Consider the following 15664-nt stretch of genomic DNA (forward strand, 5'->3'; position numbering starts at 1 on the left):
CCAATCATCTTGTGTTACAAACCCAAAAAAAACCCATTTACAACTACTGCCTACTTCCTATTAATCAATCAATCTTCTACCAATGCCAATATGTGACCCCCTACACCACGAGCGCTTATTTCATGTGGTACTTATCAAATGTTTTCTGGATACCTAAATACACTACATCCAGCAACTCCCCTTTGTCTATAGTACATGTTCAAATCAAATAAATCCAATAGAATGACGATACATGATTTTTCTTTCACAAAACATTACCGCTGCCTGATTAACTTGACCTTATCAAAGTGGCTGGTTTTAAGTTCTTTAATAACTCCTAATATTTTCCTTATGACAGATGTGAAGCTAATTGCCCTGTGTTTTCCTGCCTTGTCTCTCTTTTTAAACAGGCAGAGTTTAATATCCATTCACTATCTTCCAATCTAAAGGGACCATCCCAGAATCAAGGGAGTTTTGTAAAATTAAACCTGTCTCACTAGACGCTTCTTTTAAGACCCTTTGAAGAAGTCCATCACACTTGTCAACCAGTAACTCCAGTGTGACTTTGCTGAGTTCCTCCCTCCTTTCCATTTTTGATCATCACTGCTTCAGGTACCGAGCAAACTGATGTTGCTACTAACTGACATGACCTCAGGTCATGATTGTGTTCATCAGACTCTTAAAAGAGGTACTGTACATATATATATATATATATACTGGTGTTAAATTTCCAGAAGTTGCTAGATTCAAGAAAGGTAGCATCAGCCCAGAAAATAGCAAATATACCTCTCTCCCTGGAATTGAGGGGTTATCTTCCAGAACACAATAGATCAGTTAGGTTGACATTTGTCATTGGGAAGTTGTCAGAATTCATCAATAACTGGGCACACTAACAAGTGACAACATGCAGTGTAGATAAACGGAAGCTCATTGATGTACTGTAGTTGGATTTCTAGAAAGCTTTTGACTGTGCTATATTAAAAAGACTGGTGCATAAAATAGAAGCACACATTGGATCATGCCAATATGGATAAAATATTGGCTGGCAGTCAGAAACATGCATAAACTGATCTTTTTCAGATTAGCAAGATATTAATGAATGGGGTCCTACAGGAATCAATGCCTCAACATTTTAGAATATATATTAATTACTTAAAGGAAGGAAACAAAAGCATGGCATATAAATATAGAGAAGACAAAAACAGATAGGAAAAGATATTGTGGCGGATACAAGAGTGTGCATGCGAAAACCTGGCAGATGGATCATAATGTAGGCAAAACGTGCAAATGCTCACTTAGGCACAATGGATAAATACAAAATATATATTAATGGAGATTGTCTGCAGAATTCCAAAGTGAAGAGGGAACTAGATGTTCTAGAATTAGAAGTTATTGTCAGGTGTTCTCAAGTATAGGAATACAGAATAAATGCGAGGTGCTGCATTTTGGGAAAGCAAATCTTAGCAGGACTTATACACTTAATGGTAAGGTCCTAGGGAGTGTTGCTGAACAAAGAGACCTTGGAGTGCAGGTTCATAGCTCCTTGAAAGTGGAGTCGCAGGTAGATAGGATAGTGAAGGCGGCGTTTGGTATGCTTTCCTTTATTGGTCAGAGTATTGAGTACAGGAGTTGGGAGGTCATGTTGTGGCTGTACAGGACATTGGTTAGGCCACTATTGGAATATTGTGTGCAATTCTGGTCTCCATCTTATCAGAAAGATGTTGTGAAATTTGAAAGGGTTCAAAAAAGATTTAAAAAGGATGTTGCCAGGGTTGGAGGATCTGAGCTACAGGGAGAGGCTGAACAGGCTGGGGCTGTTTTCCCTGGAGTGTCAGAGGCTGAGGAGTGACCTTATAGATGTTTACAAAATTAAGAGGGGCATGGATAGGATAAATAAAGTCTTTTCCCTGGGGTCGGGGAGTCCTGAACTAGAGGGCATAGGTTTAGGGTGAGCGGGGAAAGATATAAAAGAGACTTAACGGGCAACTTTTTCACGCAGAGGGTGGAACGTGTATGGAATGAGCTGCCGGAGGATGTGGTGGAGGCTGGTACAATTGCAACATTTAAGAGGCATTTGGATGGGCATATGAATAGGAAGGGTTTGGAGGGATATGGGCTGGGTGCTGGCAGGTGGGACTAGATTGGGTTGGGATATCTGGTCGGCATGGACGGGTTGGACTGAAGGATCTGTTTCCATGTTGTACATCTCTACGACTCTAAGTGCACATAATGAAAAGTGTACAAAATTGTCTATGTCCTGCGCCACTGTAGCTACGAAAAACAGGATTAAAGCAAACATCATAAACACAGCCAAAAGGGAAAGAGAAACATCCAGATCTTAAAAGTCCCATCTCAATAAAAGGTGTATATTATGCTCAGCCTCCAATGTAGGCACCTGGTGTTGACACCTCCGATCACTGGGAGGAGCTTTGTTGTCGCCACTCCTGATCATTGGGAGGACTCGCGGACTTGCAGCTCATGCTGCTGTCATTCTCACACTGCTGTACCGTGACCTCACCACTAAATGCCCCAAAGAAACTAAAACAGCAAAGCCAAAAAATGAGAAAAGAAAGCAAATGGGAGTGATCAAGTTCCAGGCTCAGAAACCTGAACGCAGTCCTGCTACTCTCGTGCACAAGTGCAAAATGTTAGTTTTCAAGTATAGCAAATAGTGATGAAAGGAAATGGAATGATATCTTTTGTTACAAGAGGAACTAAACATAAAAGGATTTTATGGTCAAGTCATATAGAGCATTTCAAATACTGTGCAGAGTTTTGGTAACTCAATTAAAAAGGATCTAAATGCATTGGAGACGATTTAACAAATTAATACCTGTAGTGAGCAGGTTATTTTATGAGGAAAGGTTGGACAGAGTGGCTTATTTCCCTGGAGTTTACAAAGATGGGGTGATGAGAAAGTGAGGACTGCAGATGCTGGAGATCAGAGCTGAAAAATGTGTTGCTGGAAAAGCGCAGCAGGTCAGGCAGCATCCAAGGAGCAGAAGAATTGACGTTTCGGGCATAAGTCCTTCTTCAGGAATAAGGAAGGTGTGCCAAGCAGGCTAGGATAAAAGGTAGGGAGGAGGGACTTGGGGAAGGGTCGTTGGGAATGCGATAGGTGGAAGGAGGTTAAAGTGAGGGTGATAGGCCAGAGAGGTGATGGGAGCGGAGAGATCAGGAAGAAGATTGCAGGTCAAGAAGGCGGTGCTGAGTCCGAGGGGTGGGACTGAGATAAGGTGGGGGTAGGGTAAATGAGGAAGCTGGAGAAATCTGCAAAGATCCCTTGTGGTTAGAAGGTTCCTAGGGGGAAGTTGAGGCGCTCTCCCTCCAGCCATCGTATTGCCATGGTCTGGCGATGGAGGATGCCAAGGACCTGCATGTCCTTGGTGGAGTGAGAGGGGGAGTTAAAGTGTTCATCCATGGGGCGATTGGGTTGGTTGGTGCGGGTGTCCCAGAGGTGTTCTCTGAAATGTTCCGTAAGTAGGCGGCCTGTCTCCCCAATGTAGCGGAGGCCACATCGGGTGCAGTGGATGCAGTAAAAGATGTGTGTGGAGGTGCAGGTGAATTTGTGACGGATATGAAAGGATCCCTTGGGGCCTTGGAGGGAAGTGAGGGGGGACGTGTGGGCCCAAGTTTTGCATTTCTTGCGGTTGCAGGGGAAGGTGCCTGGTGTGGAGATTGGGTTAGTGAACCTGACGAGGGAGTCGCGGAGGGAGTGGTCTTTCCGGAACGCTGATAGGGGAGGGGAGGGAAATATGTCCTTGGTGGTGGGGTCCGTTTGGAGGTGGCGGAAATGACGAAGGATGATACGATGCACCTGTGAGGTGGTGGGGTGGTAGGTGAGGACCAGTGGGATTCTGTCCTGGTGGCAATTGGAGGGGCGGGTTCAAGGGCAGAGGAGCGGGAAGTGGAGGAGATGAAGTGGAGGAGATGCGGTGGAGAGCATCGTCAACCACGTCTGAGGGGAAATCGTGGTCTTTGAAGAAGAGGCCATCTGGGTTATTCGGTATTGGAATTGGTCCTCCTGGGAGCAGATGCGGCGGAGGCGAAGGAATTGGGAATATGGGATGGTGTTTTCACAGGGGGCAGGGTGGGAGGAGGTGTAATCTAGGTAGCTGTGGGAGTCGGTCGGTCGCCCGAGATAGAAATGGAGGTGTCTAGGAAGGGGAGGGAGGAGTCTGAGACGGTCCAGGTAAATTTGAGGTCGGGGTGGAAGGTGTTAGTAAAGCGGATGAACTGTTCAACCTCCTCATGGGAGCACGAGGTAGCGCCGATACAGTCATCGACGTAGCAGAGGAAAAGGTGGGGGGTGAAAAGGTGGGAAATGGGGTGACTTGATTGAAGTATGCAAGATCGTGAACAATCTTAACAGAATGGATGTTGAAATTTTACTTAATTTTGGCAGAGAATCCAGAACTAGGGGCACTGTTTTAAAATTAAGATCATCCTTTGGGGATAGAGATGAGAATAATGCCTTTTTTTCGGAGGGTTGAAACACTTTGCTTCAGAAGATGGTAAAGATGGAGTCACTGAATTTAAGGCTGAGGCACTTAGACTTACGTTAGATATTAGAATCAATGGTCATTGGTAGTAGATAGGAATATGGAATTTGAAATACAAACAGATCAGCCATGATGGTATTGAATGACAGAGAAGACTGTAAAGGGGCTGAACAGCTTACTTCTGTACCTAATTCATAAACTTGTATGTAATCTGTCTGGCCAGTCTGTGTGTATCAAGAAGGGACATAGCAACAATGGTACAATTGCTAAATTGGAAGATTCACAACTCACCAGTAACAATATCAAAATATACAAGGTGAACAAAGTTAAATATGTAAATTAATTCATTTGACTTTATTTTGAATATTAAATATACATAGTGCATTTAAATTAAACAATTTTTCAAATTACACTATGCATGGAAATTAAAGTAAAAATATTACATATCAAAATGTACATATTTCATGGACAGTGACCTGATTTCTTTTTTCATTAACTGTGATTTGCAATCAATTTCATAATATATTTATTAAATTACAAAAGGAAACCTGTACCTATGACTTTGTTACATCATTTCCCATTTACAGACAGAATTAAACACTTATATACATCCAGTACCATCAAACATTAAGTTATACTTCTCAAATGTGCAAGATAAAGCAATACATTGAACAAAATAATCTTGTATTTTCATCAATGATTTTGTAGATCCAAAATAATGTCGAACAAGTTACTATTGACAATAAGTATGCACAACTTTCAATTTTAAATGGGATGGGGTTGGGGATAGAGTTTCACTATTTACAAATAATTTTCAAGCATGAACCCCTCCAGCAAAGTATGTTTAAAAGGAACATGCAGTTTTTGATCATTGAGGCACATCCCATGGCTCATATGTTCACCCAGAATTAACCAGACCACAGTTGGACCATAATGTATTGTTCAATTCAAAATATCCTAAATGTGTGCAGTAACATGGCAAAATCTGCTACATGCTGAAACCTACATTTGCAGTTTGTTTTAATAAGTTAGCAACTTTACAGATCATCCTTGGCTCTGCGTTCTGAAAATGTTCAGTACTGTTGGAGTTTGGAACCAAGTGAACATTTATTTGAATAAAAAAAAACAAAATACCCAAATTGTTCTGATCAATCCAACAAGTGGAACCTGGAACCTGAAATCTAAAATTCATGGTGTGTAGCACCAAATAAAGCTGCTGCACACATAGCTTGGAAGAGTAATTGCACTAGTGCTTTATTGGCAGCTCTTCAGCCTGCCAAAGATATTGGGGATGTGTGGTTTGTTTAATAAATCACCATTAGGTGGAGGACAATATTAAAAGAACCACAGCGTTCCTATTTGCAAGATGCCTTTCGCTACTTCCGCATCTCAGCAAAAAAAAATTATCTGACTAGTAATGGAAAACAAAGACACAAGGATTTTGACTGCCATTATAACTGAACAATACAAATGAGTTACTGTTACATTGTTTTGTATAAAGAATATAGAATAAAATGTCATTCACCTTAATCATACCTTTAAGAGTTTGGATTTCGGAGTCCCCTTAGATGAAGTTTCTTTCCTCCTAGATTATTTCTACATTTGGTTCTGGAGAGTTTGGGCTTATAAATAGGCATTTTTTTTGAGTGATTGGTAAAAATAGATCTTGTACTTTTCACAAGAAACATGAAAATACTTCTGTACATTTTTTCACTCAAAGCTGTCGTGAGCTGTTAGATAACACAAATTATTTTTCAATGTTATGATATTGCACAGTACCTCAGCAATGTAATGGAGTAGTCCATTGCAACATATATGCATGTACAAATGAGGTATAGTGGTGTAATCCAAATTCAACAGGTGCTCCCCTCACTTTCAAATATACAGTTCATTAGTTTGAAAACAACATATGAACTAACAGTTTTTCTAACTGACACATGTCACGATACACCTAACCTCAATATAAAGTTACACTTATCCCATGACCTGTTGAACAAACTTGCATCGTTTTACAAGGTCACTGGGGGAAGGGGGATCGATGAGGGACGGGAGAGACAGAGCGTGACTGCACAGGACTGAAACCACAAATACAAAATCAACATGCTATATTTTGTATTTAAATTTTTAAATATGTAAACAGTAACTGTGAAGTTTTACAAACTGAAACACAATCCAAAGATTGAAATGATAATTTCCACATATCAAATATGTACTTCCTTTGCTGAACTCTTGAAACAAGGAGATGAAGTGCAGTTGGATCTATTCATAAAGGACATTTATACTGCAATTATTTTTAGTATCCTCACAGATAGCTTCTGATTCACAGAGGCACTAATTTTCCCAACAACGGGTCACAATTGGCTCGTAGACATTTCCTAAAATTAACATTTTAAGTATTTAGATAGTGTGGGACAGTACCACGAGGATATAAGCACTGCAAATGCTTGAAAGGTAGAGGTTACTATTGGATGGCGGTACTACATACTCCCCACTCACATGCTTAACATGGAATTCATACTTCTAGCAACAGCTCCCTCACAGATAATTGAAGAGTTACAGAACAATTGCAATATTTTTCACAATTCAAGGACTTTTAAAAAAAAACTATTATTTTACATCTAGAGAACATGGGGACATTCAGGTGTAAAGCATTAGCTTCTTCAAATCTATTGCTCGTCCATTGTCCATCACACTTATGTACTGTTAGGCATTGTACTTCAGTGCTCAGATCTCAATTCTGAGCAGTATGGAAATCCAATCATTACTGGCAAAGCTGGCATTTCAAATCATCCATTTGCTTTATCCTCCTACTTGAGGAATAATCAGGAAAATCCTACAGATTTTCTGCCAAACTTGCTATATTCTTACCGCTCATTAAAAGATAAAAATCCAATCTCAGTTTCCCTTAACTTAATGCTTTCAACATCTTTTATTTTTAAAAAAAATCAATTACTACTTCTGTTTGACAGTGTTCATTACCAGTAAGTGGAGTTAAGTAGTTAAACACTAAATCAAAAAATACTTGAAACCCTGTATGATCAGAAGGTACAGCAGTTGCAATGAATCCCATTTTAAGGATTCAGGGCTTAGAGAATCATTGAGGAAAAAATGACCAATGCCTCATTTTAAACATCTGCCAAATATCTTTCTTAGTTCAAGCAAGATAAAAGTACTCATCATCACCCATATACACCATAGTTGAACTAGTGGTCCTTCCAACAGATGACACTAGGATATTTCTACCTTTAAGGAAGTCTGTAGTGCTCATATCATTTATCTAATCTGCTTCCTAGAAAACCACCCCTACAGGACAGTTTTCAGTCCTACATCAGTCATTAATGTTGTCGGAATTGAATTGAGTTCCACGTGATTTTCTAAGTCTTTACGGAGTTTGCAAAATATCTTCATGACATTTCAAACCTGTAGTTTGGATTAGTTGTGGGAAACCCTGTGCAAAATTCTGTTTTTGGGAACCTTTGATTAACTACTTCTTTTTGAAAATCTTCCAGTATCACCTAGAAATATGTCAGAAATGTGTCTGCATACTAAAAGCAGAGTAGTCACACATTCTCTGATTCAAGAAAGCTACCTGCACACTTACAGTAAATTGCAAAATCAAGGAATCGGTTTTTCATTAGATGAAATAGCACAATGGCTCCAAAGCAGAGCAAACCTATGAATAAACTGTTGCACCAGTAGACAGTCCACTCATCTAGAATATCCCAAATGAATTCCCTTTTAGGAATTCTGAATAGATACACCCTCTTTAAACTGAGGGATTAAGGAGGACATGTCTAGATCTACTCCTGAAAGTCATTCTCCGAGCACCATGAACTCCACATCTATCAGTTACTCAAGGTGGCAGAAAACAAGCAGCTTTAATAACTTCAGAATTCAGAGTTTGAAGATGCTCTTGGGCCCTGGCTCAATTATCCTCAAATTTTGATTCCCTGCTCGCATGCCTTTGCTTGCAACTGTTCCACTGGCATTCAGAACAAACACAGCCAAGTATGAATTTGCTCAGATGAGGACCTATTTACCAAGTTATCAAAGAAAGCCAAAATGCCATGAAAGAATGTTTATAACTAGATCCTCAGTCTGATTTCTCACAAGAGTGAGGTTTACTTGAGCTCAAAACTGTCATACAGCTCAATGCCCTGAAAATCTCAACCACCCTGCGCTAAAATCAGGCAAGATGCAACAGATTTCAGCAGTCTTCTTACACCCTCCATCCTCCAATGGCTTGCTCTAATTCTATTCCCATAGGGCACTAGACATCCAGAAGATTCCCTAGTTTAGGTAGATTTGTTACATTCAGACAAACAGGAACAAGGATGGTGAATTGAAGGAGGAAACATACTCTTAATGGATCTATCCTGCTATGAAGATAAATAATAATAATGCTGAGACCAAAAAGGTTGAAGATTTCACATGGACATATCTCCAGTGTTGGTTGTTTGCAGTGATAGGTGACACACAGCTACCAACAGCAGACCTGGACTGAAATAAACACTACCGAGCAAAGATTCCTAATAATTTGTCAATACCCCCAGGTGGAAGTGCATACATGTGCGCATGGATAATGGGGAAAGTCAGGGCCAGCTGGATGGATCCGATAATAGACAACTTCCAATGCTTACCATCTACATGGTCAACCTGGGCAAGGTAACAACAACAAGACACTATTAGCATAGCTTTACACTTCCATGATTAAAAATACATGGAAATACATTTGGAGGAGAAATAGCAAATATTTTGTACTTCACATCTCAAACATGGTTATTCATTCTAAGCACTGACTATTCCTTGCAACTGTTAAACTGCCACTCAGTCAACAAGGACCACTTCAACTACTAACAGAAAACTTAGCTGATATTTTTCCCAATACTACCTGGCTAAAAATAAATCTATATCAGTTCTGCTTGATTTTGATTACTGTGGGGAGTAGATTTAATCATTTTCTGTTTGAGTTATAGCTGGGACTCCTCTAATTGAATGGGCATTTAATGCTGTACCTGAATAGACAGACCTTTTCCATTCTTTTCTAATGTTCACTCTAGGAAAGTCAACACTATAACTGACGCACTACTGATTTACCCACCCCAGTACATTACCATGTGCCACACTTGTGCAACTATTTTGCCATCTATACACCAAACTCAGCACAACATTGAAATTTGTACAAGTTACACCACTCTTGACCATAGCTCAACACCTTTTTAAGTATATGAACACCAACATCATAACTGGTGGAATGTGGATGAAAGTGTAGACACGTGCAACATTGTCATTTGTTGGTAGCCACAGGAGAAGAAAGATGGGCCATAGCTGGTCTTCCTGGCTGCAATACGAGGTATTAGTGACTTTGAAAAAATAAACTTGTGAGAAACACACCTCTGAACATGTGTCCCTCTAAAGTAGGAGTAATCAGAATTTTAGAACTGAAGGTCATAAATTATATATATGACATATAATCAGTTACTACAATATAAAGATACATTCTTGAAATTATTTGCATTTCTTAACTTTTGAAGGTATTCATACAAAAACAGTTAGTGCACTCATATGTGGGTGTTTCAAATCCAATTGTGTCATTTATAGTGTTTAAAATACAAGATAAATTCAGCAGTGCAATGGAATTCATACAGCTGTTGACAGACTGGCTACAACCCTTTCATTATTGCTGTACATATATTGTGGTCAGTCTTAAATGAACAAGTACAGTTATCAAAAGGCATGCAGCTAAAAGTCTGCCTCTGAAAATAACAATTGTAAAACAATGTTCTGGGCATCTCATCTATGTTCCTACTAGAATGCAAGACTGCCATACTGGACAGCAATATCTGCAATGGAGATGATTGCGAGCTTATCTACAAAACTATAGAACTGTAAAATCACTGGACACATTTTACATCAATAGCATAATGCAGATTTTGGAACAAAACCTCCTTTGAAACTCCAATACACCTTCAGGAGGCAAAGAATAAGACCTAGCATTTTGCGTACTCTCTCTTATCCCTGGAAAAAGCAAGCATGTACTAGTTAACTAGATAACTTTTCAACTCTTCATTGTAATATTTTATAGGGAACAAAAATCTTATTGAACAATTAACAATCCTATGTTTTGCCAAACTGAAATTGCACGTAAAGCAGTAAGACATTCGATGGGAGATTGCCTAGTGTAGTGTCATTGACAGCCTCAAGGTTTTCCATTCCCCAGACTTCTCTTACGTCCATCTTGATGTGATATTAACCGCAACCAACAAGGACAATACCCTTAATTTACCAAGCACAAAAACTGAAACATTTTATACATTATTGTGAATCAACTCATTCATTTTCTTAGAAGTGGATTTGCTGATTCATCCATCTTAAGTAAATCTGAAATGATTTGATCTGTCAAGTGTCAAATTATTTTTTAAAATTCGAAAATCATTGCACCCTTCTTTCCACATTTTGCTTCAATCCTTCTCACCATCTTCACTGCTTCCTGTGAACAAAAGGATAAAGATGAACATTAGAATTTGCAGCAGCATTAAACTTTACGGACAGACCAATAAAAAGTGTTCTCATTGCACATAACTTACAAAGCTAGAAGTGGAGTCAGGAAGGAGGAAGTAAACTAATTAAATGCTTCTTTTTAAAAGAAAATGGACATTTTCACTAACCTTGCCCCAAAGGAAATACACTGTGGTAGTTATTCAAACCATTGATTGGACGCAGAAAGCTACTGTTTCACATCGTTTTATCTCCTTTATCATCCATCTCCATTTATTGTGCATTATAGATCCAGACCCTTCACCAAGATTCTTTAGTTTAAAAAAAATCTGTAAGAGCATGTTTTCCCAGTGGGGTAAACTGATATACAATCTTTCATGGAACTTAAACGGGTTTCTGGTGCAGACAATGATGCAGGATGCTTGAGTGGGGTCCTGGTGATAGAGTGCACTAAATATGTGATGATGAAATTCTCAGTCCAGAGTCTAATCAACTTGAGAGTTTACACATCACCACTTTCAGCCTAAGCAACAGCTGGGGAGGTTGACAAGAATTATATTTTCAGTTAAGGAACTGGCTGCCAGAGACAGAAAGAAATTATGACTTTGACCTTGTTGATATCTGGCTGAAGTAGTCTTGGATCACTGACAAATGGATTTTATCACTACCAGTTACAACATATCAGTGGTTCATGTGGAAGCTGATCCTTTCTGCTTTACTTTTTGAAAAAAATTATATGGATAGATAATTATGGCTTACTTTTGATTAAAATTCCTCAATAATGTGAGAGAGAGTGAGAGTGAGAGTGAGAGAAAGAAAGAAATGCTGAGGGCCTAAATCATTACTGCTTGCTCAAATGCTACTGCAGATACTACACAGCTGGTGCACTCACATCCATACATGTGTCTGATTCACACTGTTGCATTAACGTCACATAACCTTGCTACAAAATGATTTGGTCCAGTTAAAAAAAGTAGACAATAACTGTCCAATGAGCACAACTACCTGAAAATGACAATAGATGAGTGCTCATGAACTGGCTCTGAAAGACACTGCTGTAATGAAAATCACAACACAGAAGGCGGCCAAAGAAGGAGGCCCTTCAAATAAACTAGAATAGAGAGCCATTCTTTCTGAAGAGTTCCTGGTCTCAGAGAAAAGGATACTGGCTAGAAATGCACATCACACTCTTCGAAATAGCCATTGTGCAATTTGACGGATTAACAGCAGCAAGGAAATAGAGCAAGAGACATTTTTACATTAAGTATGAGCTGGAGTTTCAGCAAATGTAAATCCCACTAAGTGTCACAGTGACCACAGCTGGAACACTTAACCTGTTTACTTGCATATCTGCTATTGAAAACAGTATGACTGATTAGAAATAAAAGCTAGGAAAATATATTTATCTTAGGTTCCACACCTGTTTCATTTCCTACAGTTGACTATTTATAATCTTCCTGAATTAAAGACACAACACTTCAGAATAACAGATGCAGGATGCATTTTGTAAATTAACAGGAGACATAGGCAAACCTTCGATGACAGAAATTAACTGCATCAGTTGCAACCGCTTCCATTAATGTTATAGAGCCACAGATGTACAGCATGGAAACAGACCCTTCGGTCCAACCCATCCATGTCGACCAGATATCCCAACCCAATCTAGTCCCACCTACCAGCACCTGGCCCATATCCCTCGAAATCCTACCTATTGATGCACACATCCAAATGCCTCTTAAATGTTGCAATTGTACAAACCTTCACCACTTCCTCTGGCAGCTCATTCCATACACGTACCACCCTCAATGTGAAAATGTTGCCCCTTAGGTCTCTTTTATATCTTTCCCCTCTCACCCTAAACCTATGCCCTCTAGTTCTGAACTCCCCGACCCCAGGGAAAAGACTTTGCCTAATTCCCCTATCCATGCCCCTCTTAATTTTTTAAACTTCGATAAGGTCAGCCCTCAGCCTCAGACACTCCAGAGAAAACAGCCCCAGCGTGTTCAGCCTGTCCTTATAGCACAAATCCTCCAACTGTGGCATCCTTGTAAATCCTTTCTGAACACTTAAGTTTCATAACATCTTTCTGATAGGAAGGAAACCAGAATTGCACGCAATATTCCAACAGTGGCCTAGCCAATATCCTGTACAGCCGCAACATGACCTCCCAACTCCTGTACTCAATAAAAGAAAGCATATCAAATGCCTTCTTCACTACCCTATCTACCTGTGACTCCACTTTCAAGGAGCTATGAACCTGCACTCCAAGGTCTCTTTGTTCAGCAACACTCCCTAGGACCTTACCATTAAGTGTATAAGTCCTGCAAGCACCTCACATTTATCTGAATTAAACTCCATCTGCCACTTCTCAGCCCATTGGCCCATCAGATTAAGATCCTGTTGTAATCGGAGATAACCCTCTTCGCTGTCCACTACACCTCCAATTTTGGTGTCATCTGTAAACTATCCAAATCAATTATGTAAATGACAAAATTGAGAGGACCTAGCACCGATCTTTGTGGCATTCCACTGGTCACAGGCCTCCAGTCTGAAAAACAACCTTCCACTACCACCCTCTATCTTTTACCTTTGAGCCAGTTCTGTATCCAATTGGCTAGTTCTCCTTGTATTCAGTGAGATCTAATCTTGCAAACCAGTCTCCCATGGGGAACCTTGGCGAACGCCTTACTAAAATCCATACAGATCACATCTACTGCTCTGCCCTCATCAATCCTCTATGTTACTTCTTCAAGAAACTTAATCAAGTTTATAAGACATGAGTTCCCATGCACAAAGCCATGTTGACTATCCCTAATCAGTCCTTGCCTTTTCAAATACTTGTACATCCTGTCCCTCTGGATTCCCTCCAACAACTGGCCCACCACCAACGTCAGGCTCACTGGTCTACAGTTCCCTGGCTTGTCCTAACCACCTTTCTTAAACAGTGACACCACATTAGCCAACCTCCAGTTTTCTGGCACCTCACCTGTAACTATCGATGATACAAATATCTCAGCAAGAGGCCCAGCAATCACTTCTCTAGAACTCTGTGGGAAGCTAGGGTACACCTGATCAGGTCCTGGGGATTTATCCACCTTTATGCGTTTCAAGACATTCAGCACTTCCTCCTGTAATATGCATATTTTGCAAGGTATCACACCATCTATTTCCCTACAGTCTATATTTTCCATATCCTTTTCCACAGTAAATACTGATGCAAAATACTCATTTAGTATCTCCCCCATTTTCTATGACTCCACACAAAGGCCACCTTGCTAACTTTGAGGGGCCCTATTCTCTCCCTAGTTACCCTTTTGTCCTTCATGTACTTGTTAAAACTCTTTGGATTCTACATGCCCTCCTGATTTCCCTCTTAAGTATACTCCTACTGCCTTTATACTCTTCTAAGGATCCACTCTACCTATCCGGTCTATACCATACATATTGCTTTCTTCTTTTTCTTAACCAAACCCTCAATTTCTTTAGTCATCCAGCATTCCATATATCTACCAGCCTCTCATTTCACCCTAACAGGAATATACTTTCTCTGGATTCTTGTTATCTCATTTCTGAAGGCTTCCCATTTTCCAGCCGTCCCTTTACCTGCAAACATCTGCCCCAATCAGCTTTCGAAAGTTCTTGCCTAATACTATCAAAATTGGCCTTTCTCCAATTTAGAACTTCAACTTTCAGATTTGGTCTATCCTTTCCATCACTATTTTAAATCTAATAGAATTATGGTCGCTGGCCCCAAAGTGCTCCCCCACTGACACTTCAGTCACCTGCCCTGCCTTATTTCCCAAGAGTAGGTCAAGTTTGCACTCTCTCTAGTAGATACATCCACATACTGAATCAGAAAATTTTCTTGTACACATTTAAATTCCTCTCCATCTAAACCCTTAACACTATGGCAGTCCCAGTCTATGTTGCATGAGCATGTTCTGTAGTCAGTGTCACAAACTTGGGAGGAACTTTAATTCATGTAAATGTTAACTTTTGAATTATGAAATTTATAAAATATTAGCAGATCTCCTTGGTATTGCTCATAAATAGTCTGGGGCTTAAGTGCCTTGTTTCACTGCCGATAAAGAATGATTTTGTAACATCTAGCCAGGCCTTTTAAAAGCATATTTAGCTAATCCCTTTGAGGGAAAGATAAATAAATTCAGAAGCGAACTGTTGATGGAAGTTTCTGCTGATTTTATGATAAATGACTAAGATTCTGCTCTGTAAGGGACATCAGTTTACTAAAGAGAAACATCAGCCTTCCTTCTCTTATTATGAATATTTTTGATGCTTTGAATTTGGATTCCGTGGTGAGAGGTTAATTCACTTAAAAGTTACAATTGAAAAAGATATAACAGAACATTTTGAGACAGAAAAGAATTACAATACGAAAAAAGTTGAAATATGAGCTGTTTCACATTTAAAAGCACAAGATCCAGATAATATAAAGCAGAGCACGGGTGTTCCCTGTAATGTAGCTTTAGAATTAGATTTATAGATGGTACAGTGAAAAGTGTACAAAGTTACACATCCTCGCATCATCTTAGGTATAAAGGTACCTTGGCACAAAATCTTAGTTACAAAATAGAAAAATAAATAACTAAGTTAAAAGTTCAACTTTTCTAAACATCATGTTTCTGCATTCCTGAAAACATAACTGCATTAACTTTGTGTCCACT

The 15664-nt window shown here is 39.6% G+C and overlaps 1 protein-coding gene across 1 annotated transcript in view; it reads right to left on the reverse strand.

Annotated features, from left to right (window-relative positions):
• Nucleotides 1-4951: 4951 nt before the first annotated feature.
• The window catches only part of lmtk2 (lemur tyrosine kinase 2), a 164917-nt gene continuing 154204 nt past the window's right edge, over nucleotides 4952-15664 (reverse strand). The window contains exon 14 of the mRNA XM_060840569.1: nucleotides 4952-10971. Coding sequence (XP_060696552.1) covers nucleotides 10943-10971 — 29 coding nt within the window. The 3' untranslated portion in view covers nucleotides 4952-10942. The remainder of the gene's footprint in view (nucleotides 10972-15664) is intronic.

Source organism: Hemiscyllium ocellatum, chromosome 20, assembly GCF_020745735.1.
Source record: "Hemiscyllium ocellatum isolate sHemOce1 chromosome 20, sHemOce1.pat.X.cur, whole genome shotgun sequence".
Classification (NCBI taxonomy): Eukaryota; Metazoa; Chordata; class Chondrichthyes; order Orectolobiformes; family Hemiscylliidae; genus Hemiscyllium; species Hemiscyllium ocellatum.